This window comes from Pollicipes pollicipes, unplaced genomic scaffold (assembly GCF_011947565.3).
Source record: "Pollicipes pollicipes isolate AB1234 unplaced genomic scaffold, Ppol_2.1 Scaffold_4881;HRSCAF=5763_pilon_pilon_pilon, whole genome shotgun sequence".
NCBI classification, from domain to species: domain Eukaryota; kingdom Metazoa; phylum Arthropoda; class Thecostraca; order Pollicipedomorpha; family Pollicipedidae; genus Pollicipes; species Pollicipes pollicipes.
In genome coordinates this window covers 860,894-885,996 of record NW_023596576.1, presented here as the reverse complement: position 1 = coordinate 885,996, position 25,103 = coordinate 860,894, and the positions used below count along the sequence as shown (strand labels likewise).

The following is a 25,103-nucleotide window of genomic DNA, read 5'->3' as shown; positions in this document are numbered from 1 at the left end:
AAGAATTCGCAACCGAGGATGTCTATGCGAAATCGAGTTTATACACATGGCCCAGAATAGTTACCCGGCATTTTACTCGACAGTGCCAAATGTATTTCTCGCGTCTTAAAAGGCCGCGATGGCGTTCGAATGACCATTGAATGACAATGTGATAGCAACAATGGTAGTCATCAGTGATTTCACATACGCTTAGTAATGGCTACGGAATATGCACCTTGAATACAAGAGCAGCTAAGGTTTCAACACCACCTCAGAGTGCGGCATCGCCACGCCACCACTCTGATGCCGGTCAGGGCGACCCGCGGGGCAACTCAACGGGACCAATCGGGATGAGAAGTTAACTTCATGCGGGACGGGGGCGGCACCATGCCACCTGCACGCGTTATGGATTAACCGGGGGATGAGAAGTAACTTTCACGGGGACGGGGCGGCACGGAACACTGCACACTGCACACTCACGGGACCAATCGGGAATGAGAAGTATTCAGCGGGACGGGGGGCCCGGGCGACACACTGCACACTGCACAGCTTACGCGATTAACCGGGAGATGAGAAGTAAGTCAGCGGGACTGGCGGCACACGCACACACTGCACGCTTCACGCGGACCAATCGGATGAGAAGAATCAGCGGGGGACCGGGGCGTCACTGAACTGAACAGATCACGGACCAATCGGGATGAGAAGTAACTTAGCGGGCGGGGGCGGCACACTGCACACTGCACAGCCTTCACTGATCATTCGAAGAATCATTTCGCTGGAATGCACGTCAGCTTTAAGGCTGCGTGCCGTGCCTTTACACTTAAGATGGGGTGCGTTAGCGTGGACAATCGACCCGGACAATCGACAACCTGCTGCAGGCCTAGCTGTTGTAAATCCTGGACTGCAAGCTAGGCCATCTGGACACCTTTTGTTTACTCAAGTTGACAAGCGTCGAATCACTAATGGCTACTGCTGTTACTCATGATGTTTTGCCATTCAGTCGGTTGTCCAATATCACCACAGTCACGATTGTGCAACAAATGCACTTGTACAATGCAGAGTACTTGATGGACCAGTCACTTGGTACTTTTGTTGTCATCCCTTTCCTGATTTTCAACATTCTCAGGTTTTGGGGCGTACTTCTCGTTCAAACGCTGCTCTCTTCTGGCTGAACGTGATGAGCTTCGACATCTGGTGGACCTTTGCGTGAGTATCTCTCCCACGTGACGATATCTGACCGCTTCGTCTGGGCTGCCAACGAGATTGTGCAGAGATAGAAACTGGAACAGCCAATATCAGACGATGAGTACCGGCTAAGCCACCCCGCTAAGCAGTTAGACAATGGTGCGCTTCTCGATGACATGTTTGGAAATTGCCTGAACTGACATAGCCTCGCCTCGCTCATCACCACACTGCCTGAATAGTTCCCACGAACGGCATCGGTTGCACTGAATGCTCTCTTTGTGGTACGCGATTTGATGTGGTGCTTTACAAGCTATAATTTCTATATTCATGAATATCACATGATCTCGCTCATTTTTACTTTACCTTGCTCACTCGTGATCGGGGATGCAGCCAGGATTTTTTTCAGACGGGGATTTACCACAATCTGCAACGGAGGGGGTGATTTTAACGAGCGATTCCCAGCCCATTGACAGCACCTACGCGCTGATAACAATGCCCCTGATGTTTTAGCAGTTGTCTCAACTGCGTGGAGTACATATTCATTCGGCTATCCGCTGACGTTCTCACTACATTATGACTGTTGGGCTCGACATATCGCTGCAGCGACATGATGGGCATGCCCATTGGGAAGACGAAGTTGAACGTTTTGCCAAAAAATTACTCTTCATGTGTCTTTTCTGGTGTGCTGTTACGCTTTCATCTCAAATAACGCCCCAAATTTTGAATTATCCGAAAAAATCCACCAAAAATTCAAAGTCGATTAGCGACCTCAGTTTTCGCAGCTTGATTTGTTTTGCATATCATGCTGACTGGGGCCTAAGGAAGCCATGGTGTGAATGGTGTGAAGCCAAGCAGGTGAATATCTTTTTTTCTGAAATGACGATCCTTTACAATGGTATTGATGTTAGCTCGAACGTATTATCTTTTCCATGACCTGTCAGGTTACTTTGAACAGAGTGCGCCTTGCAGTTCCAGTGTTTCCGTTAGGTGTCGTCAGTTGGTACGTGCACCTGGTGGCCACCATGTGTGCAGGTTCTTGCCGGGAGGTCGGCGTGAAAGAGAGGTGAACTAAAATAACGACTGTCTTTACTTGGGTTTTGGTGCAACACTATTGAAAACTCTTCGAACTGTTTTCATTGTTCATTTTGTCCATTTGTTTCCTTGCTCATTTCATTGTTCAACTTCACAACTTTTATCAGCGATTTTCGGCTGCAGATGTTTCACGGAAATTTAAAAGGATCGTTTCAAGACGCATTTAAAAATGTCAAACTGCGATTGTCTGGCTGTAAGCGAGATCATCCGCATGTGCGCAGATATCTTCCGACCGAAACTTTTCGCAACTTTAAAAGAAATCAGTGGCGTGTCTGACGCAGACACGACGGAATTGACTTAGAAAACCCGACCTCCTCCATTTCATAGGTGTGCTGTATTTTCAGAGTTTCATGCCTGAATATGATTCACGATGCGTGGCCTTGCATTAAATGATCCTCAAAGCTCGCCTTGTTTTACATAGCGTCGATGTAAACAATGATGAGCAGCTCTAGCATTCAACACCCTGAACGGATCCACACGGCTGATTGCCAGGCCTAGTTTTATTGCAGAAATAGGTGAACCCTTGGTGGACAAAGGGCATGGACCAAAGAAAACACACCCATAACGAGCTAGTTTCATCTTAAAAAAGTTATGCTTAGCCGAAAATATGTCAGTTAGCTATGCAAGGCTAATGGGATCACATGACAGCGATCATTTCCTTGTCAGAGAGCTTATTCTATGCTAAAAAATCGTGAAAACATTGCAATTTTTTAAAACTTTGCAGCACATTGTGAAAACAGTTACATGCACCTTGACGAAAGACCCATCCGATGTCCACGGCTAACGTCGTGTAGCAGTTCTGTCATAGCCAAAAAGGTTTTGACACCAACAACGACAGGCCATGAAAGGTAATGCGGGAAAGAAAATGCGAGTAACTTGACAGCTACATTGGCTCTCTGATCCTGATCCGTCACGTCGATTGTCTGCTGCCTCCATTGTTATTTTCGCCTCGGGTAGCACCGTCGCACCCGCGTTTGCGCGATTTTGCGTAGAAACAAGCTCATTAAACACTATTTCTGGTCGCAGCCTTTTGTATGGAAGGTACGCCGTTTGGAAACAAAATGAGGCTGCCTCTCACCCAGTTTGCCACAAAACCCTGTGACGTATTCAACTTGAGAGTGAAATGGGAGGACAAAAGACTGACGAAAAGCATATCTCCATAAAATGTTGCATTAGAAACTTAGGTGACGACGTGATCGAAATTTGAACCAATGCATCCATCCCCACGAAAGGAAAGGCATGTGTGTAAGACGAGACCACCGACCTTGGAATATCGAGTAAGTGGTGCGGAGGCGTGGCTACCAGTGCGATCGTACATTTGTTGTCTTGCGTATGGCTCCGCTGTTTGACATCTCGAAGCGCACTGTGCCACCTGAGCATCCCAATATCACAACATTTATATTGACATTTATTGCGAAAGAGCCGGCGACACTATATCGGCAAAGTAGATTAGGCTACGGCAGAGCGCTGGAGGGAACAAAAAGGGGCGTTGAAAGCGTCGTGTCGCAGCCTCCGTTGCTGACGCCACTTCCGAGCCAGCGCTGCCTCCATCAGCTCCTCAAGCAGCTCTGCCAGCTCCTCAGCTGCTGAGTTATCATGTTGGTCCGACAGTTGTGACGATGATGAGATGTTGCGGCTGAACGTTCGCCCAGACGAAAAGTGGATTATTCTTACGTGACAGATGCTGTGGTAACATCCCTGCAACATCACGTAGCTGGAGCACTCCCCCAATAAACGCGATCTTCACCAGATCAACGAAACATTTCTTGAAGAAATTATTACTGGTCCTGGGTCACTGCTACATCGAGCTGCACCGATATGCCTGCAACCACATCCAAAACGAAACGCACGAACAAAACCTGGGGATATTTACAGTGATGTTATGTGGTCTGCTGGTTACATGCTTGTCGGAGTGATTCTCAAACATGCAAACAAAAGGCAAGCTTTTCGTCAATATTTTGCTCTTCCATAAGCTCTGGGCTGGGATGTTCACTCCTGTCACAATCTAATCCAAACACATCCCAGCACGGTTGTACGAAGCTGACCCAAGTGAGTGCAAACAATGCAAGTAACAGCAACAGCAGCCTGCGTGATTAAGTTTAATCACAAATCCATGAATGCCATCAATTATCCGCTATTTCTCGCCGCGCTATTCTTCGGCATTCTCTCGTTGTTGGTGATAGCAATACTTCTAACGGAAATGTCAATCGACGTTAACTATGGGATATTGTGTCTCGGATGGCCTGCAAATAATTATAATTAACCTTTTTTACGTCGAACTCCTGGCGACTGCGCCGAGAAGTTGGAGAAGAACCTATGCCGATGGCGGACACGCGCCGCACAGAACAACTAGCGATACCTACCGGAAGCATTGCAACTACGACGCACGCTACGTTCCAGATAACATTACGAGCTCATGAAAAGGCGTGATACACTGGGATAGATACCGACAGCATCGTATTTAGTCACTGTGTACGGTAAATCATGCTAAAGCGCTAAACTGATTAATTACGCCTTAATGGCCAGTACATGAAAACACAAAACTGATAAAACGTACATTACCGCGTGGTTTTCAATTTTTCCCGCAATTTCCAAATATGAGGCGATATTCAAATCAGCGCTTAAAAAGGCACCCGTGTGCAATGCAAACACACCTGCACAAAAAATGCATGCGTAAATAATGCCTATGGTATTTAAACAATAGTTGCCATGCGTAGGCTGTACTTAAAACATAATGGATACGAGAGCGATTGCCCATTTCTGGCAATCTGAACGCTTTGTACGAAATTTTATGCATCCAGAGTTTATTCTGAACAGATAAAAATTGAATTTCGACTGCCTAAAGATCGGATAACAAGCATGTGCTTTGGTGCACGATGCTACAGACATCGAGCTGGGACTGGGGAAATGCTGAACAGCTCAAATTAGTTAGCACTACGGCTCTAACAATTTGTATTTGCCCCTGGGGTCCCTGCTATTAAAGCCCGATGTCCTTTCAAATGGGCTTACTGTTCGCTTTGCGCATAAGAGAGAGCGCATAACCGTGAAATTTTTTTGGTGAGGCTAGTCTTTTTGAATTTCACCGTAAATTTTGCAAAACTTTTCTCCCGCAGATCTAGACAACTATCAAAAGCTCTTTTCAAACATTGCTGAGCGGTTGATTAGCTCACCCACCCAATTAGCTGTCAACATTACATGCGCATTTATATGTTGTAAACTCAACAAATAAGCTTCCCACTTCCCTCTCTGTTGCTATTGTTAACATTTAACCCCATCAGTGTGTGGTCCTCAGACAGCACTAGCCCTCAGCGGCTCGGCTCTGAGCATTGCTCCGCTGCACAGCATACCTCGTTCCATATGGGTGGTCATGTTGCTTCATTCCCACGCTGACCAATATTGTCGTCACGTCCTACAGCAGACCCCCTGTTTTCAGACACCTGCGCGCGCAGCCGCCGTCCGAGCGGTCGCTGCGACACCGGTTCATCCGACACTCGCTGTACGCGTGGGGCGTGCCGCTGGTGATGACCGGCCTGCTGGCGTTCTTCAACTACGCGCCCACCTCGGTCATCCCTGACGGCACTATCGTGCGGCCCGGCATCGGCGAGGGGCGTTGCTTCTTCGCCAGTGAGTACTGGGTCTCAGGGCAGTGCTGCCAACAGACATCAGATACCAGTGCACCTGGCTCAGCTCGGACGAGGTGTCTGTGCTACGTCTTTTCTCGAGACGTTGTTCTCGAGATGGTGCCTTCCAAGGATTTAATGATCAGGGCCCAGTCCAGTCCGATCCGGCTAGGATACATCTGATCCCCGCCAATTCGCCTTTCCGATCTTATTGCAAACTCCATCCCGATCTGGGCTGGATTACCGGAAAAAAATGGTGGCAGAATGTGTGTAAGCCTTCTGCTACATCTTAGTGTTCTAAACATCAGAAGGAATATTTCACATTTGTACGGGGTTTTGGGCTCAAAGACTATCTTGAAGATCATTCGATGCAGTTAACAGCCTTGCCCATCTTAAGACCAAAGCCCCTCTAGTTTCTGAACTACACGCCCACGAAGACGTCCGGGCTCTTTCGTGAATACTGTTTCAAATTTACCCAAACATCCATGACGTCATAATAACGTCATTGGAATCCTACCATTCCACTGACCATGCGGCGATCAATGCCAATACAAATAGAGTTCTCAAGTCGTTCATATTTGGCGCTTGTGACTACGATCTCCAGATGTAAAGGCAGTCAACTGGTTTTCAATCACTGTTGTGCAAAGTGCGATGAGGCAATCAAACAAAGGCGCATACCTATTAAGTGGAGAAATATTGTTGCTTAGAGCAATATTAGCCACTTTAAGTATACCAACAGTAAATGTGAGCTTATTTCATCATATCTGATGCCTGCTGCAATATCTTCAAAGATGGAACATTCCCTTTCACAGCAAAGGTGGTGCATATGAGAGCTTTTAGGTTTTCTTATTCACATAGATAAGACAGTAGCAATAGCCTCATTCCTCGGAGAAAAATCAAGAGAATGGAGATATAGTTGGTTTGATATTTCGGCAAAATGCCTCTATCAAAACAATAGCACAATTGAATTCAAAATCAGCTGTCTATGGTCCTACTCGATTTTTTCAGTTTTTTTTTCTAACGGCAAGCCACAGCTTTTACAGGACACCATCATCCAGGGAATTGAACAAAGAGCGATTGCCATCCATTACCACGACACAGTGTCTATCTAAGAATTAGAATACGCTAACATATGTGTACATGCAAACGAATTCAAGCAAATAGGTATCACGCATCACGGTTCATTGAGACATGCAAGCGAGTTGAAGTTAATAGGCACCATACGTCGCGCATCAGTTATACATGCAAGCGATTTGAATTAAACTGGCATAGCGCATTACGTGTCAAGCATGACTTATATATGTAAACGATTTTAAGCCAACACACATCACACATAAAGGCGCATATCACTTTCGCATAATCGGCTATAATGAGCCCTGTATGTGAAATAGACAGGAAAATAAGTGAATGTATTCTTATAAAAAGTTGGCGACCAAATCTTAGCACGTGGGGCTACGTGGAGCTTGTTGCTTGTTCTGCGATGTCACTTTCGAAGGTACGCCGATGCGATCCATCGGATAATTTACCCTACGACATTGTTGCCAGACAGACTGCAAATATTTTTGTTGCGAAGACTGGTGAAACTTTGCAAAAATGTAAGCTATGCAAGTGGACATGCACATGATCTTTCTAGCTCCACTTTTTGTCCGCGACGCCATCAACCAGTTGTTTGTTGAGACGAAAGAGCCCACCAGCCCCTGACCGGGAGAGGTTGTGTGCCCTGTAGTGTTCTTTTCACGGAGCGCCTCTCCCGGGAAAAGAAAGGGTCCTCCCTACTGTTTAATGCAGAAGATCGAAATTACTTCAAAATGTGTTGGCACGACCAAACTATTTTTGTCCCAAAATTTACATCCTTTCTCAGAATCAACATATGAAACAAATTATTCGAAAGTATATGAACTTGCAGAGTCGCAATCCTTGGCAGCGAGAACTCGTATTCGCGCGGTTACAGCATTTATCAAACCGAACGGTGCTGGCCGCTCCAATCAACGCCAGGCGGCGGGCGCCGGGTGCGGAATGAAAAAAATCTGTCGTGAAATAATGCTTCTGAAGTTGTTTTAAAATCCATCCATAGCTTCAAAATTAAACTGGGCGGCAACATTAAATTCAAGGCAAAACTAAGGCAAAATTGAACAAAATATAACAAAATTAAACAACATAAAATTTCACTTGTATCATCAGTTAGAAGCTATCCTCCGACAGACTTATGGCTGCAGCAACAGGAGAAACAGATTCCACCATTACGCCACGAGTTCGCAGTGGCGAACAGCGAACAATTAGCAGCAGCTGTAAATGCTAATCCGTTCCGATTATAGGACCAAAAACCGCCCAGGTAAAATAGACAGTCCGGAATGGTTTTTAATCGTTCAAATGAAAATGCTGACGCGATCAGAGGCGCTTGTTCGGATGCATGATCATTTTCATCTACCCTTCTGGCCTCCACCACGGGGTCGATGATGCTTAGCTTATGGAAACTGAACGCCGGGCATTGGGGCATTTGTTTCTGAAGCTAATGAGCGCATGTTTTCAAAAGTATGCCACCTAATTTTTTAATATTCAGTTCTTTATGAAGGAACAAAATCTCCAGAAAAACATGGGTTAGCCAGCCAATATAAATTTGAACCCTATTTCGGTGTAAATCCCACGTTTAATTGACGGGCCCCTCAATACCTCTGTGGACCCCAGCAGATTCCGGTAAAGTTCCTGAGCGCTATCGGTTTAGAAAGAGTGCGCTGAACTATCGGTAAATGAATGGCACCGGTTTCTCGATGCATTTATTTAACCTCTTGCTTTTCATTTGGTTGACACAGTGAGATCAAGATGCAAACATAATAGCATCTTCCAGTGACTTCTGGCTTCTGTTTTACTAAAAGCAAGCAAAACAAGAAGAAAATCGCATAGCCTTCGAGACCAAGTGAGCCAAATCTGATTTGTTTTGCGAGGGGGATGCTCTCAGCAGAGGACCTTTGTCTATCCCGTTTCTTCTTCCTGTTACTAAGTGTTCCTGGTGTGAACCAATTTACCAATTCCAGCTGTTGGTCAGAAAATCTTTTTGCGGAGTACTGGAATGAGTTTGACGAACACTGCATTACATGACATAAACACGGATATCTTTTGTCAATCTGAAGTTCCCATCCGTGTTGATACATCAATTCATCATGAAAACGGATATTCATTAGTTGTTTACAATGGATTGATGCAATGAAGTTTTTTAATACGCTCAAGTTCTTAAATTTTTTTGGAAGTTTTTGTTGGCATTCAACACTGGCAAAGAAATAACTGAATTCAGGCAATTTCTTTTACATCCACTAGCTAGACCACGTCTATCGAACTAAGAATATGTCTATCATACGATACAAGACAGATGCCCTATAGCTTTTTGTTTCTTCAGCCAATCAGCGTTGTGGATCGGTTGAGGGCGTTGGAGCTGGTCACGCCATTTTTGTTGACAAGAATGCAGTGTGGAGCAAGGCGGACTTTAAGGATTATTTAATTCAACAATAAAATATAAACTTTTCAGCAGTTTTGAAAGTTCTTGCACCATAATCCTATCTGAAAACGGCAATTAGTACAATTTTATTGGTTTTCAGTCCACGCAACCCATGTGAACTGTTTTTTTGGGGGGGGTTCGTTTTGACCAGTTTTTAAGGACTTTGGCCGAACATTCTTATTGGATGAATTTCAGTAATGAATGCTCTTGTACTCTTTGTCCTCATCTCACCATCAGATCACAATATATTTTCTATGTTTCTTGATATATCCCGCTCATCTTCAGAACGCTGTATATGTCAGAGCATCAGCTAGCAATTTTGAATGCTCGGGAACTCCAACGCCTGGTGTTGGCAGGCAATTAAATGGCTCACAGAGAAACCACTAGAAAATTCCTATATCCACAAAGTGTGGCCATTTCTCTCTTCCACGCCGACAGTGCGTGGTGGTACGATGGCATGCCTTGCATCCGCCACAGCACAGACACCGTTTCCGTCTACGTCGATGACGGTGCAGGCACTACCAGCCGTTCCTCGTGCGGAAGCGAGACACCCACTATCAGCCGGGCTTCCTGTAGGACTTCTGCATTTTGTTGCCACGTGGCATTCATCGGCGCATCTGCGAACCGGGCTAGTTTTAGCATAACCGCAAATATGCTATCAGTTCACCAGAACTCAGGCTGTGACCTTTTATCAGCCTGCTGGGGACTAAAATGTCGCACTTGCAACGTCCAGGGTCGAGTCGTGGGCCTTGCGGGAGGCGGCGAGAAGAGCACCACGGCTGTCAGCGATGCGACCGGACCTCGGGCTGGTTCTGGGTCCCTGTGGACCATACAGGCCGTCCAGTGTCCCAAGCACCGGGCGGAGCACGACTGATCGGCTGAACCAAGCTGGTGCCAGCATAAGCGCATCGTCTGCGGGTGCAGAACGTAGGCGCGCCTCCGTCGGCTGTAGCCTGAGGCGCGCCTCCGTCGGCCGTAGCCTGAGGCGCGCCTCCGTCGGCGGTAGCCTGTGAGGCGCGCCTCCGTCGGCTGTAGCCTGAGCGCCAGTGCTCAGCGACGCTGACGTCAGAGCAGAGCTGCGCGGTGGTGCCGGGTGAGATGGCGCATGTTTAGTCAGTTTGTTGATGACAGGGTTCCGGCCTTGCCTAGAGCTTGCCCTGCATCTCAGTTTCGCCAGCCACATGCCACAGTTTCTTCGTATGTGCGACATTGAGATGCCTAGCAACAGCACTCCGAATAGCCATGGTACTGGTAGGAAGCAGCGCAACTTGGTTGACGTCAACAAGCCAAATAAACAGAACACTAAAGAGAAACGTAAATACACCAAGGGCGTTTTTGGGAGCATTGGAAAATAACAGTGAACAGCTAAATCACAAGACACAGTAAACCTAAAAAAGACAAATATTCATTTCCTTAACTAAACTAATATTGTTGAAAAAACGTAAGTCTGGAAAGATAATCGATGCTTTTGTGCTATGGACGCATATGGTGATGCATGCAGATACAGAATGTTCCATAGATGCATACTGATATTATATCAATACCTGCATGAATACTTTGCTTGATACGTTCGACGCATCATGTTTGCAAAATTTGTATGCTTCAGACCATGCAAACATAGGGTGTGTGTCGAAAAATGAGCCTATTTGACTCTTTTTCTGAGGTCTAAGGTCAGCATACATACCTAAGTACGCACCCATCCCGCTGCAACCGCTGACGTTTTTGGAACAATCCCCCCTTAATTCAAAAAAGGAGCAATGCCCGGTTATGCAGAGAATCTCACGTGCGAATCGATGAATCTTAACTGAAACTGAACTAGATGTAAAGGTGGAGATGTCGCCGTGAACAAATGAGGGCGTGATTGATGTGTTGATGCATTATCTGCGATGTGATCATGTGTGCTGTTTGGTCCAATAGATGTATGGTCAACCACTATCGCTCCCGATATGAATATTCTGTTTTCAGGTCACAAAGCGGGGCTGCTCTACTTCTACATAACGATCTTCATTATCACGGGGGTCAACGTCGTCTTCTTTCTCGCCACCGCTTGGAAGCTGTACAAAGCTGACCAAGACTCACGAATTCTTCAGCGGAAGCGCACCGCTCGAGACAGGTGGGAAGATTGATCTCTCGCACATCACGATGACAGGTAGACAGACCGATCTCCCCACACGCCACGATGACAGGTAGGCAGACCGATCTCCCCGCACGCCAGGATGGCATGAAAAGGTAGACACCTCATTCGTCAACGTCGGGTGAGTGCTATCACGAAGCTGTGTTATAATCTATATAATGATATTTTAACTGTCGCCCGTGTGTCGCAACGAACGTTACCAATTTATACATAACCTACTTTATAATTTTCATATGTCCTTTCGTCAGTCATGCACAGATGCGCTCAAAGCTCGGTGCCAAGGCCACACGAGCCGTTTCGTGCGGCACAGACAGCGGAATCCCACCACTGTGATACACTTAGGACATTGCGGACGGAGGCGTGTGGCCGTACACGGTAGAGCACTCTACGGATTGCATCAATCGGCAGATGGCGGGCGGAATCAAGGCTCGGGTGGGACTGAACCTGGACCGGATCACAACATTTAGACAATACGGGGATTGGGACCGAGTCAGATTTTACAACTTGCCAGGCCATGCAGACTGAGTGGAAAAATCAATTCACTTTCAAGAGACGCTAACTGAATTTGAAGCATCCAGTGTCATGAGTGGTGAGTGGGAGAGGTTGACAAGATTTGCGGGCATCGGTGTCATCACAAGGAATATGCATCTATTTCTAATCCAATGATGATTGTTTTTTAACACAACGTCCGTTGCTGTGGCCGTAAATTTATAAGCGGGCGCCAGTGCTTTTAGATTTATTTATGGGCCTGGGTAAACTAAAAGACGTTGCTTAAACCAGTTTCTAGCATTTAAGTGCAATTTTGTCATTGACCTCGCTCAATTCTTGTCATTCGTGAGTATTTCCCCATCTTAAGGCGTCGAGTACTGCATTACACCAATGCTAGCGCTATTTTTTATAACGTCGTTTTTAACCAGCACCTTCCTGGAACAATATAAGGTCGATTTAGCTCAGCGTTAGAGCACTGACCGTACACCGCTAAGATTCCATCCAGCGGTTATAGTATAGTGAGGGCAATGTTACAGTGCATTCGTGTCTGCAGTGTTTCTTATTATTCCGAGACTTCCAGTCTCGTTTTAGTTGGGATCAGGGCCCATTAGGACCAGCAATGGTCATTTCTAACGCTGTGGCGATTAATAACAGAGTGAATAGCAGTCTGGCAAGTCTGCATGCATCTGCGAGTTCCTCCCTACGAGAGAGTGGTGCCCGCACGGTGACACCCCTCTACGGCAATGTGCGGGATCTCCGCGTCGTCAACCTTGGCACAACTGATGAGAAAGAAATGTGTTCAGGCTGCTGATTTGAGGAGGCAGTGTGCTGCGAGTGAATATTACCAAGCCAAGTTTGTATGCCACACATCCGTTGCATTTTGGAGCAAATATCATACCTTTATTCAGATAATCCACTACATGATGAAAACTAAGTATGCACTCAAATTTTCTGGTGGAAGCACATGCAGATATGGCAAATTGGGCGCACGGACGGGTGCCAAGTTGGGTGCTAGGACGAGTGTCAAACTGAGTGCCAGAACAGGGGCCAGAGTCTTTGCCAGGACAGGTGCCAAATTGGGTGCTAGGATGGATGTAGAATTGGGTGTCAGGATGGGTGCAGAATTGGGTGTCGGGGTGGGTGCCAAATTGCGCGTCAAATCGGGTGACAGGACGGATGCAAAATTTGGTGCGTGGACGAGTGCCAAATAGGGTGCTAGGACGGATGTCAAAGTGGGTGCTATGGCATGTGCCAAATTGGGTGCCAGGATGGATGCCAAAGCGGGTGGCAGGACGGATGTCAAAATGGGTGCCTGGGCGGGTGCTAAATTGGGTGCCAGAACGTAAGATCCAGCGTTGCTGACATGTTCGTGATGTTCGGGCAACGTTCGTAGTGCCTGATGGTCGTGGCAGGTAATTTTCTAATCTGATGCTCGCTGTGGGTAATTGCAACCTTACGGCTGATCCGTTCATGTTTCATCGAGTCCTTGGCGTACAACCGCGTACCTAGTGTCTGAACATTTGGAGCTCGGATGATCTATAATTTTTCATCACTTTTTGTGACAGTATCTGGACAGATGTTGGACATTTCTGAATTTACCTGCCCTGGTTTTCAAGCGCAATTATGTCCTTATCCTTCTCAACCCCTGCCCCCGTGAGCCTCAGCCCAGCTTGAAACATCGAATGCTATCAATATGACCATGTTGCGCGATAATGCCAATTGACCAGTACTTCCTGGCATATTAGAGGTCGATAACACAGCATTAAAACTCTGAGCATATATGCTGAAAAAATGCGAGCTGAAGACCACCTCTCTTAGATGTTAGCAGTTATGAATGCCCTTTAGCTTCTACGTGAACATGAGTCTTAAACTGTAGGCTTTCGTGCTTTTGTACATGTCCTTACCAATCCAGTGAGGGCTTTTGACTCAGGACGTCACAACGCGCTTTCAAACTTAAAAAGGGGAAAAAATGGCAGCTCTTGTTGACGGGTAGTGGTCGACCGGCACGATAGGCATAGCCGGATTAAGGGACGGTATCGTTGGGTCTTTGGATCTCCTTGAACGCCGCAGGCTAGCCGCCCAGCCAGTCGAGTCATCCATCCACGCTCCAAAATAGAGGCAGGGGCCTTCGGCGCCCACGGAGGTCATGGTCCAATCCCAAGTTCGCCCCTGCATGGGCCAGCTCCTCTCTGGTCGGGTGGCCTGGCACCTCACGCACCCGCATCGTCGGGCTGATCCCCAGCCGTGCGCACCCGCATTGCCGGGCCGATCCCCAGCCGTGCGCACACGCATTGTCGGGCTGATCCCCAGCCGTGCGCACCGATCGTCGGCTGATCCCTAGCAGGGCACCCATCGTCGGGGCTCACACGCATTGTCGGGCTGATCCCCAGCCGTGCGCACCCGCATCGTCGGGCTGATCCCCAGCCGTACGCACCCGCATTGCCGGGCCGATCCCCAGCCGTGCGCACACGCATTGTCGGGCTGATCCCCAGCCGTGCTGCCTATCTTAAGACATCCATGCATGCGACTACTATATTATCGACATGTTACTTTAAAAAAAAAACGATGCGTGCCGTATATCATCAATGCGTATCAGGATTAATCTCAGTTCAGTTCAAATATTTGCGTGCTCTGTCCATCTTGCCCTAAATAACGTAACTCGATCAGAGTCAGACCGCGATAGCCGCGGGCGCACTGGAGGCACGCCAGCGACTCTTCAGCGGGTCCCTGGGAGCAGTGAACCGCCGGCTTCTAGCCCCCAGCGTGCCCCGCACTGCACGAATAATGCAGAGGGAAGGCGACCTGTTCTGTTATTCCATCAACTCGTAATATATCATGAGGTGACCATGAAGACCTTTCGGGTGGAAGCGGCAAACAATGCTTAACATGCAGCTTATGTAAGAAAGCTGGTCTTGGTCAGCTAAATGGTGTTGGTGCAGTATGTGGTACTTATCGGATGTAGTCCTGTCTCTGGTCCGGTACTGGGTGTTGTCAAGGCACCCCCCCCCCCCCCCACCCCCTTACCGGTGGTTCGGTATAAAGTGACGTTTAGCTCATTTGTTCAGCTAATCAAATAAGCTTAACAGTGTTGTCGAGCTAAATTACTGCTCTTGGTGTTGTACACGCTGACTTAAAGTCACAGCCCCGCTTGTGACCTGACCTAAGGTGCTGTGCAGGTGTAGCCCAGCCCATTGTATGGTATGCGGTCCGGTCGAGTCGCTGCCCGGTCTTCAGTCCGGCATATATTACCCCGAGTGACATGCACGCTTTTTTGTCCGGTGTGCGACAACATCGTGTCAGTCGAGCCGCAGTCCCTTCCGGTCCGGCGCGCGGTACCGTTAAGTCACAGCCTCGCTACAGGCCCAGTGTACGGTGCCATCGAGTCACAGCCCTGTTATTAGTCTGGTGCACGGTACCGGGGAGTCACAGCCCTGCTTTTGGTCCGGTGTATGGTACCAGGAGTCACAGTCTCCTGATATTGGTCTGGTGTGCGGTACCGGGGAGTCACAGCCCTGCTATTGGTCCGGTGTATGGTACCATGGAGTCACAGTCCTGATATTGGTCTGGTGTGCGGTACCGGGGAGTCACAGCCCTGCTATTGGTCCGTTGTATGGTACCATGGAGCCACGGTCCTGATATTGGTCTGGTGTGCGGTACCGGGGAGTCACAGCCTGCTATTGGTGTGTGTATGGTACCATGGAGTCACAGTCCTGATATTGGTCTGCTGTGCGGTACCATGGAGTCACAGTCCTGACATTGGCCTGGTGTGCGGTACCGGGGAGTCACAGTCCTGCTGTTGGTCCGGTGTATGGTACCATGGAGTCACAGCCCTGCTATTGGTCCGGTGTATGGTACCATGGAGTCACAGTCCTGACATTGGCCCGGTGTGCGGTACCATGGAGTCACAGTCCTGCTATTGGTCCAGTGTATGGTACCATGGAGTCACAGCCCTGCTATTGGTCCGGTGTGCGGTACCATGGAATCACAGTCCTGCTGTTGGTCCGGTGTATGGTACCGTGGAGTCACAGTCCTGACATTGGCCCGGTGTGCGGTACCATGGAGTCACAGCCCTGCTATTGGTCCGGTGTGCGGTACCATGGAGTCACAGTCCTGCTGTTGGTCCGGTGTATGGTACCATGGAGTCACAGTCCTGACATTGGCCGGTGTGCGGTACCATGGAGTCACAGTCCTGCTGTTGTCCGGTGTATGGTACCATGGAGTCACAGCCCTGCTATTGGTCCGGTGTGCGGTACCATGGAGTCACAGTCCTGCTATTGGTCGGGGTATGGTACCGTGGAGTCACAGTCCTGACATTGGCCCGGTGTGCGGTACCATGGAGTCACAGCCCTGCTATTGGTCCGGTGTGCGGTACCGGGAGTCACAGTCCTGCTGTTGGTCCGGTGTCTGGTACCGTGGAGTCACAGTCCTGCCTATTGGTCCGGTGTGCGGTACCATGGAGTCACAGTCCTGCTATTGGTCTGGTGTGCGGTACCATGGAGTCACAGTCCTGCTGTTGGTCCGGTGTATGGTACCGTGGAGTCCACAGTCCTGCCTTCGGCGCGGCATACGATGCCGCCGGGTGATCTCTCGCCAAGCCCGGGCAGACGCAAGTGATTAGTTTGATTAGTTTGAGGCGAGTCGCGGAACTGCCGCTGGCTTGTCGGCGCCGGACAACTGCGCCGGAGTTGACATACTCAACAATGAGTCGCTATCTCTGACCTTGAACTGAGTCTCCAAACATTTGGCAGGGTCCATAAACAACATGAACTAGGCATACGCCTTACAACTGGTAGCAGCGACGGAGGGTAAGCCCATTTATTGATTTTGCGCTTCAGAACCGCTTTCGAAATCCGGAACGTAGTTATTTCAAGGTATTTAAGACGGTCTCTGTTTGGAGACTTTTCGAATGTTGCCTAGCATTAGAGGAAGTGTTACGGAGCATTTCCGAGTCAGAGAAATGCCGGATTGGGCTGAGGAAACCGTGGCCGTCGTACCAAAGGCATGTCTTTTTTGCATTAAACGAGCACTGACGCCTGAAATTTATATTTTTCACAATACAAATGTTCACGCACACGCTTGTATAAATATATCCCTGTAAGATGACCTTACCCTTTACGTGTAATCCACACTCATTAGCGTTCTGTGGTGTGTCGTGTTTGTGTAACACTGCCCAGTGACATTAAGTTTCAATCTTCAAGAACTTGACACCGTCATCTAGTTTCATTGTTGAGTCAATAGTCCCTTAAACTGGTCATAAACTAGCAAAAGAGTTGGACGACTCAGGCCGTCAAAATGTGCTCTTAGAGAGCGGGCCTGTAGCCTGACCACTGAAGATCGGTCCCGTTCGAAGCAGTATCAGCCTTCGGAACGCAAATGTCCAGTGCTCATTCGAATACCTTTATGGAAGTGCAACGGTGTATCGTCATAAGTAGCATGCGGACATATGCGGACATGTGCCCTTCGCACTAACAAGTGGTCATTTTATGATCAGTGAAGACCCTTGATATCATACTTAAGCAACAGCTTTCAACCCATTCAGGACCAACAACCAGACAACAATCGTCTGACTGGGAAGAATGGGGCCGGTGTTGGAGCACACGAAATTCTGGCTACACAGAATGTATGCTCCGCCTATGGAGTAGAGAGGGTCAGATCATTCTGCTGTAAAAAATGACCTAAATTTGCTTACACCTCGTTCTTTAAATCTACTGACCTAAGCAATCTGACTGTTCGGATATGTGAGAGGCAACCTCCGTACACTGAGTGAGACCAGCGCCGGTAAAACAGCGTCAGAACAAACCTGCTTCCCCGCCCTGCTGTGCTCGGCAAGGGTCCGGCGCGTGCTGCGTGTGGAGACAAAAGTGTTGCCCCACGGTTATTATACAACTTGAGCGAACCGGCATGGCCAATAAAAGTATAGCGAAAAAAAAGAACACCAGATTTTGACTGCACCCCATCGTTTTGTCTTCTGGAACAGAAGACCCGATGTAATCGCGGTGTGGCGCGGGCAGAGCCGCATCAGTGACAAACTGGACCGCTCTTTCCACGGCTCATGTTTGTGCGGTGTATCCTTCAGGTTTGCATAGATACTATGAGCCACCATGGCGGGCGGGAGATAGTGAAGGTTCCAATGTGGTCTCGGTCGTTTAGACGGCCAGGTCAGTGTAGGATCGGGCATCTTGCTGATATTGCGCAAACGAATTGTGCAAGTGCACTCTTTCTGATGGTGTCGCTGAAATTCCGGCCTGTTGAGACCGTTTCCGCAGCATTTCTCGTATGCCTAACCCTGACGTCGTCAGACAATGTGGCAAGTTGTAACGCCTCGGAGCAGCTTTAAAGGAAATGGCCATTATTTAAATATAATGAAGCATCAGATGTGACAAAATAAACTCACATATAACTACTCGCATACTTTTAAGTGGAAAAGGCCGCTCCAGATAACGTCATTTCTCTTTTTAGTGGATGTGCTCCGCAATACGGCATTGCTTGATTGTGTCAGCGTGCCTTGCACAACATTGATTGAGAGCCGACTGACGGCCGTTATATCTTGAAGTCGTGCTCACGAACGCCAGATGTGAACGGCTCGACAACCATCTTGGTATTGGCCTTGATCGCCGCATGGCCAGCGACGTCGATGGTCGTGGGCATGCGCTGTTTGATATCCAGTATTAATCTGGTGCCAACGTCATTCAGTTCAACTCATCGCACCTGCCTGGGAAAAGCATTTGAAATTCATTCATTCAAATTCGGCCAAGAATGACGTCAAAGACATTCTGAGTCAGACGATTTCTGGGGTATGGCAAAGCTGAATATTGTTTTACATCTGTTGAAACTTATAACCTGCTGTCCTTAGCTATATGGTGCATTTTCTTTTGTGAGGATTTTTCTCTTCGCATATTGGTACCTGTTTGTACGACTGTGCTTGTACTTTTCCCAACAGTGTTTTTAGTTGAGTTGCAACAGGGGCTCTGTGAGAAGCGAGCACATTCTGGTATCTTTCCTTGTGATCTCGTTTCCGTTCAAAGCGGTACAGCTGAAGACAGAACGCAAAGTGACTGTATCATTCTTCGATACTGTTTCTTGTTCTGGAATCTTCATCTCCAAACTTGGGAGCAATTTGTTATCCTCTGACGAAAACGTTGGTCACGTGCCGGAGACTGGGGTAGACACCCACGTGATGCGTACACAAAGATTGCAGTGCCGGATGCTGGAAGTAACAAAGGCGGGTCTGTGGGAAAATAGTACAAGTATTATGAAAGGTCCAATTTGAATGTTGTTGTTTCAGACGTGTTCTTGCAAGAAGGTGGTCATGAGGTCATAACAGTGCACGAATTTTGCATGGGTGGATGGTTGAAGTGGCAGATCTGGTGTCAGACACATGAATGTGGGAAACAACGGCAGCTGTTAAGATGCGTGCGCATCTGACAGTGTTGCGAAAAGTGTCCTTATCCCCCCCCCCCTTCTGTGCATAACCTGTATCTGTCACGTGATTTGTGTGTCAGAGACACCAGTTTGTCTGATCCCGCATACCGTATATGTTCCGTCGCCAAGTTTGTGGTGGCATTAACCCCTTCTGAGAATGTGAGACTGCTAATACAACGCTGTGCTTGGCACCTGGTGGACGCTGTAGTGACTACTGAATTACACTTCCTTAGCAAAGGTAACAAAAACACACCGAAATATAAGAATTACTGTTTCAGGCTGAGGGTGTACGTCAACCTGTTCATCATCATGGAGGTCAGCTGGATAGCTGAGTGCCTGTCTGAACTGATACCTCCGAAGCAAATCTGGTAAGGTTTCTACCGATACATAAGCATGCGTGCTTCCTTCCTTTAATTTGTTCACTGCTTACTAACACCCAGATCTTAAAAAGTGTGCACCAGAATATGCATTCCATGTAAAAAAACTACCAGTGTTTGTATTTCATGTCGGGATAATCGCAAGCAGCTTCCAGGGGAGGGGGGGGGACGTCCATTTCCTTCGGGCAATGTGAAAACGACATGAAAACATGTGGGCAAGTTTGAGCTGAAGCTTAGGAAATTATTTGCAATGAAGTCATCGTAAGGCCTGCTTCAGAAACATCAATAATGAAAGGGTTAATGTGACAGGCTACCCAGGTATAATTATGTTTTCCACTGATCCAAACATATGTGTTGATAAAGCCCGCATATCGCACTACAGGCGCATTGCAGGCTGTTGTGTCTCTTCAGACATGAAATTGGAAACAACTCTGCATCCAGGGTGTGGAGTTGAAATGAAATATAACTCATAGGGTATGGATCGGAAATCGATTTAATGGTCGTGGATGGGATAAATTTGCGTGTCTGATCTTCACTCCGTATTGCTTGCTCTTGTCCCTGTCTTGCTTTCTCTCATATTATGTCTTCTTCAGACTCGCAGTCTCGAATAGCTGCGGCCCGCTCACTTTACCCTGACTGCCGTCACTCAATTGTAATGAATATTTCGCGCTTTGGATCTTAATTCTTATACTCCTAATTAAAGTCAAGGTCTACCGTCGCATTTCGCAGGGCACTGTAATTTTACTGCAGCTGTTTCTGAGCTGTGCGATCAACAAGATGTGTAAGGCGCTTCGCGAGAACTCAGCTTACGGAATCGAAGAAGATCCCCGCATTTGTCCGCTGCTAGCTTGCCAAGCGATCTAAATCACATCACATTATGCCAGCTGATGCGCGGAGCAAGGAATTTTTTACTTTAAATTCCCCGTAGACATGGTGGGTGGGTATGTGGCATCCAAAAGAGCAAATGTGAACCGTCATTTATGTTATTTATCGGATTATTCATGATTATAATTAATTGGCTGTCAGTGAGGTGCATTTTGCTACGGGAATTTCGATGCGTTCGTCTCATGCCGCACTGCCCTGTGGTTTTGTGGCTCCCACTGCGCGTTTTATCAAGTTTTGCGTGTTACTAATCACGTCGCTATCTACACTAGGTGTTTCCTTTTCACCCTCAAGGTACTTCACGGACATCCTCAACGCCTCCCAGGGAATTGTGATCTTCTTTCTGTTCATCGTTCGCTCCTCCTCACGCCGGGCAATCAAAGACAGATATTTGGAGCTCACCAAGCGCGGCTTCAATCCGTCTGCTGGCCTTATCTATCCACCAGGAAAGGACGAGCGGGTACGCGGGTTTGCCATGGTATGTATGCACAGAAACAGCGCGTATGTGAAAACGTGTTCTTGTCACATCTGGACTGTTTCAGCCGTGCAACTAATATGCCAAAGTAAATTGCAGTCGTCTACGGTGCACGATCATGACTATACCACCGTGAAGGCGTGTGCTCTCGTGGTCGTCATCTCCGACGGCAAGTGAGCCTCTGGCGCTATCGACAGGCCGCGGTCTCACCGACCCCATGTATCGTCTGAACCTTCTTCCCGGCCGACAGAAGCCGCCCTCCTCCCGGACCAAGACAACTGGGGCCAGCAGCTCCGGAACCGATGGGAATGCCCAGTCAAGCAACATACACATGACCGATGTCCAGAAAGGTGACAACATCAAAACGGCGGAGTCGAACGGTGACAGCGGCAAGGCGACGCCATGCAACCCCGACAAGAGCACCCACGACAATCCGTGCTAAGTGCGCTGTCCGTCGCCCGTCCGATGAGCAAACGGCATGTGTGGGCCGACGGGCCGCTGGAGGGGAGACTGTGGACGCACAGCGTCATCACTGGGCACGCAGGGCACGTCCCGTCGATCGTGCCACGCCGCTGAACTGAAGACCGTGCTCCTGTTAAATCACTGTTGAACTCGTGTGCTTTGACTCGCTCCGCGCTTCTGTTTGCGTCGCTTGTGAAGTATGCTGGCACGAACTCTCGCTGGGACGGCGCGCCCGTCGATGCCCGGTGCCGGTGCGCAGCGCTGCCCGGGACGCGGGCTCTCGTGGCGTGTGCCGATCTACCCACGCAACGGTCGATGGCGTGCTACGCTGCGAGGATTTTGTGCCGAGGCAGGCGGCGGTGCTCCGCTGTGTGGTGGCCTGTTTATGGGCTGTTTTACACTGGCATCAGCGCTAGCTGAGTAACGAATATGTCTGCGTGCCTGATGGGTTCTAAGCTGCCTGCTCTATCATGCCACCAGTTGTTGTTTTGGAAAAATTCCTTCCAATGACAGCGTCCTTAGTGAAATTAATTTTACACTAGTGCTCTTTTGCCGACTCAAAATCTGCACGAAGCTTAAATATAGCGAGCTAGCTTTACCGTCGTCACTACTGGACACCTGTGGTTGTCTTGCTGATATCATCTGACTGTGCACACCATATGATCACGCAGCATGCAACACTTGATGTGAATTTCAGTTCAAAACTCGTCAATAACATGACCAAGAGGCTTTGGGGACCATGACTCCATCTGGGGGTGGAGGGACTGAAGTTAAAAGTGGTGGGGCTGTGATTGCTCAAAACGGCAGTAAAGGTATTGTGAATTAACCAAATGGGCCCTCAAAGCATCTGTATGGACCCCCAAACCTAATAATGTTCCTAGTCCCAAAGAAGGACCCCTTTGACAGCGAAGTAGGGTCTGTTTTGCTGATGGGGCTCGCTATGCTCGCTTTGCCATTCCTGGGCGAAATGAAACCGAAGCTCGTCATTAAGCCAAGCGTTCCCTTCAAATACGTTGCGGTATATTTATGACGAAAGTCCGAAGGGCATGAAACACGCAAAGCTGCTACAGGTTTTGATTGCATTGGTGCTCGCTGTGTTCCGGTCGAGGTCCCCAACGCTATGATAATCGTTAAGATTGATTAATGTGATTTGCTGCAGGAATTAACACGTGCATGCATGTATGCATGATTGCATGCATGGCCTGCCTGAGCACTTTTATCCTTGTGCTTTTTGTGCGCTGAATGTCCAGATCATCGAGAGAATGTATTATTGCCAACTGCATACATTCCAGCTACTGCTGTGCACTTTATCATGTCACAGGGGTACTATCGATTTTCCCTTGTTCTGTACGACATGGAGTTGCGTATTGCACCTGCGCTGGTGTGTCAGAGTGAGCTTCGACAGACTTGACACGTGATGTTGAAGTCACTGTCACGGAAACCGTCACGTTTGCCGTATCTCCGGAGCTCACGCCTTGTGACAGCATGCTCTTTGGGGCGTCGAGAAAGTTAAGTCATACGCGCCTTTGCATTATGTTGCCGTTGTGCCAATCGATATTAGCGCTGTCATTGCTCTCCTGAAAATATAGGTGAAACGATCCACGGGCCATGTTAAATTAGCCGTTTGTACACCGTATTGACCATGCGTAGGCCGCATGGTTGTGGAATTGCGAACCTGATTGCCTAATTGGTTAAAGGGAGCGTCTGAGCTTTGGGGCGTAATTCAAAAAATATTTTCTAGTGAAACCTTAGGCCTTTTTACGTCTGATAGTAGTATTGGCAGCGTATGGACCATGCACCACTACGGTGCCTTAAAAAAAACAGAATATCATTTTCAATTATTTTTGTGTCTGAATTGCTCTGTCAAGGCTTTGTACCAGGAATACGTTTCTTCCCTGCAGTCGCGAACGCCGTCATCATGGCCGCCACCGTGCGCACCTCTAATGGTGTGAACAAAAGGGCGTTTGTGATTGGCCCAGAGTGGCTTATGTGATTGACACTTAAGTGCGTTGCAAACATTACCAGAGGTGGATCCAAATGATGGAGGGGAGGACACGGGGCCATGCCCCCTTGGGCCCCGAAGGGGCCCATTGGCTCCGAAGAGGCCCACAGCTTGTCGAACAGGTGCAGTTTTTTAACACAAAATGCAACAAAATTGGGTGTGTTTGGACTTGCAGGCGACCAAGAACAGTCGCAAACAAAAGTAAAGGACCCACGAGTGGACAAAAACAAAACCTAAATGATTTAAAAACTGTTCTTGGCGAATTTAGGCTTCATTATGCTGTCCAGCAGGCCTATGCCGTTTCGGGGGGGGGGGGGGGGGGGCTATGTGCTCACTTGCATGTCATTCTGATTTTTAAGCAGCCTTTCACTTTGCCCTTGATTTTTAGTACTTGCTCGCGGGTCCTTGCGGTGTTTGCTGGCCCGTCCTGCTAGCGTGCCGAGGCGCTCTTGTTTATCAGGGGCCTTCCACATATTTTTTTTCCATTCGCCGGAAAGGCTCTGTACGCTGTAGCTGGGGCCCCACACGTTAACCTGCCGGGGCATTCTCGGTTGCGCAGGCGCCCTTTATGACGGCCTCGGTTAACCTACCGACAAACTCACGATATGCTCATAGGCCCCTACATTGTTCTAGGGAGCTTCCAATTCTCTGACACTTGCTTAGGGCCCTTCACTCTTGTCGGGGCCCATCTGTTAATCTCATCGAGCACATGGGTCGTTCCGGACACACCAAATCGGGTCTCGGGTGTTTTGTAGTTGAATGGAGGGCTCTACACCCTATACGTTAACTTGTTAATGGCGCCATATGTCATTGCTCTGACACACCGAATTTTGGGGGGGGCTTACACATTGGGCATTTTAATGTGGGGCCCTACGCTCCTGTCGGGATCCATCTGATAGCCTGCTCGGGCACACTCGATCCTTCGCGGGCCCTCCACACTAGTTCTTCGGTACTTGAATAGGGGACCCTACGCTCTTGTTGGGGGCCTATTTGAAAACCTGCTCGGGCATATTCGATCGCTCGGGAGCCTTCCACATTGGGTCTCGGGTGCTTCCTTTTTGAATAGAGGGTCTTACGCGCTTGCCACGGGGCCCCTCTGTTCACCTCCTCACCGACACTGGATTGTTCGGGGGCCCTGCATATTGGGTCTTGGTGTTTGAATTTGAGGCCTTACTGGGTCTACTACTTTGGGTCCTATCGGGGCCAACTGGTAACCTGCTCGGGTACACTTCAACTTTCGGGGCTCTCTGCACTGGGTTTTGAGTACTTCTTATTTGAATAGAGGGCCTTGTGCTTTTGTCGGGGTCCCTTCTGATAAGCTGCTCGGACACATTGGATCATTGGGGGACCTCTACATCGGGTCTTGGGTACCTCATATTTGATTGGAGCGCCCTACGCTCTTGACGGAGGCCCTGTCTGTTAACCGGCGCTGGCGCACTCGATAATTCGGGGGGCCTCTACATTGTGTCGTGGGTATTTCATACTTGAACGGGA

General features: G+C 48.4%; 1 protein-coding gene across 2 annotated transcripts; it reads left to right on the top strand.

The window, feature by feature from the left end:
* The first annotated feature begins 1,139 nt into the window (after positions 1–1,139).
* LOC119101772 (G-protein coupled receptor Mth2) lies at positions 1,140–23,203 on the top strand. Of its 2 annotated transcripts, none has more exons than XM_037225196.1 (6): positions 1,140–1,185; positions 5,690–5,880; positions 11,332–11,479; positions 19,690–19,779; positions 20,965–21,130; positions 21,396–23,203. In XM_037225196.1, exons 1-6 carry the CDS (start codon positions 1,157–1,159, stop codon positions 21,585–21,587), a joined length of 816 nt encoding a protein of 271 aa, XP_037081091.1. In that variant the 5' UTR covers positions 1,140–1,156; the 3' UTR covers positions 21,588–23,203. The 2 variants fall into 2 exon arrangements, with proteins under 2 accessions (XP_037081091.1, XP_037081090.1); XM_037225195.1 differs by having other exon boundaries at positions 20,965–21,148.
* Positions 23,204–25,103: the final 1,900 nt, after the last annotated feature.

Excerpts from the sequence above, each read along its gene's own strand:
- LOC119101772 (XM_037225195.1), top strand. The coding sequence starts at position 1,157 with ATGAGCTTCGACATCTGGTGGACCTTTGC. Across the intron at positions 5,881-11,331 it reads GGGGCGTTGCTTCTTCGCCA|GTCACAAAGCGGGGCTGCTC; the intron begins GTGAGTACTGGG and ends TTCTGTTTTCAG. Across the intron at positions 19,780-20,964 it reads ATACCTCCGAAGCAAATCTG|GTACTTCACGGACATCCTCA; the intron begins GTAAGGTTTCTA and ends TTCACCCTCAAG.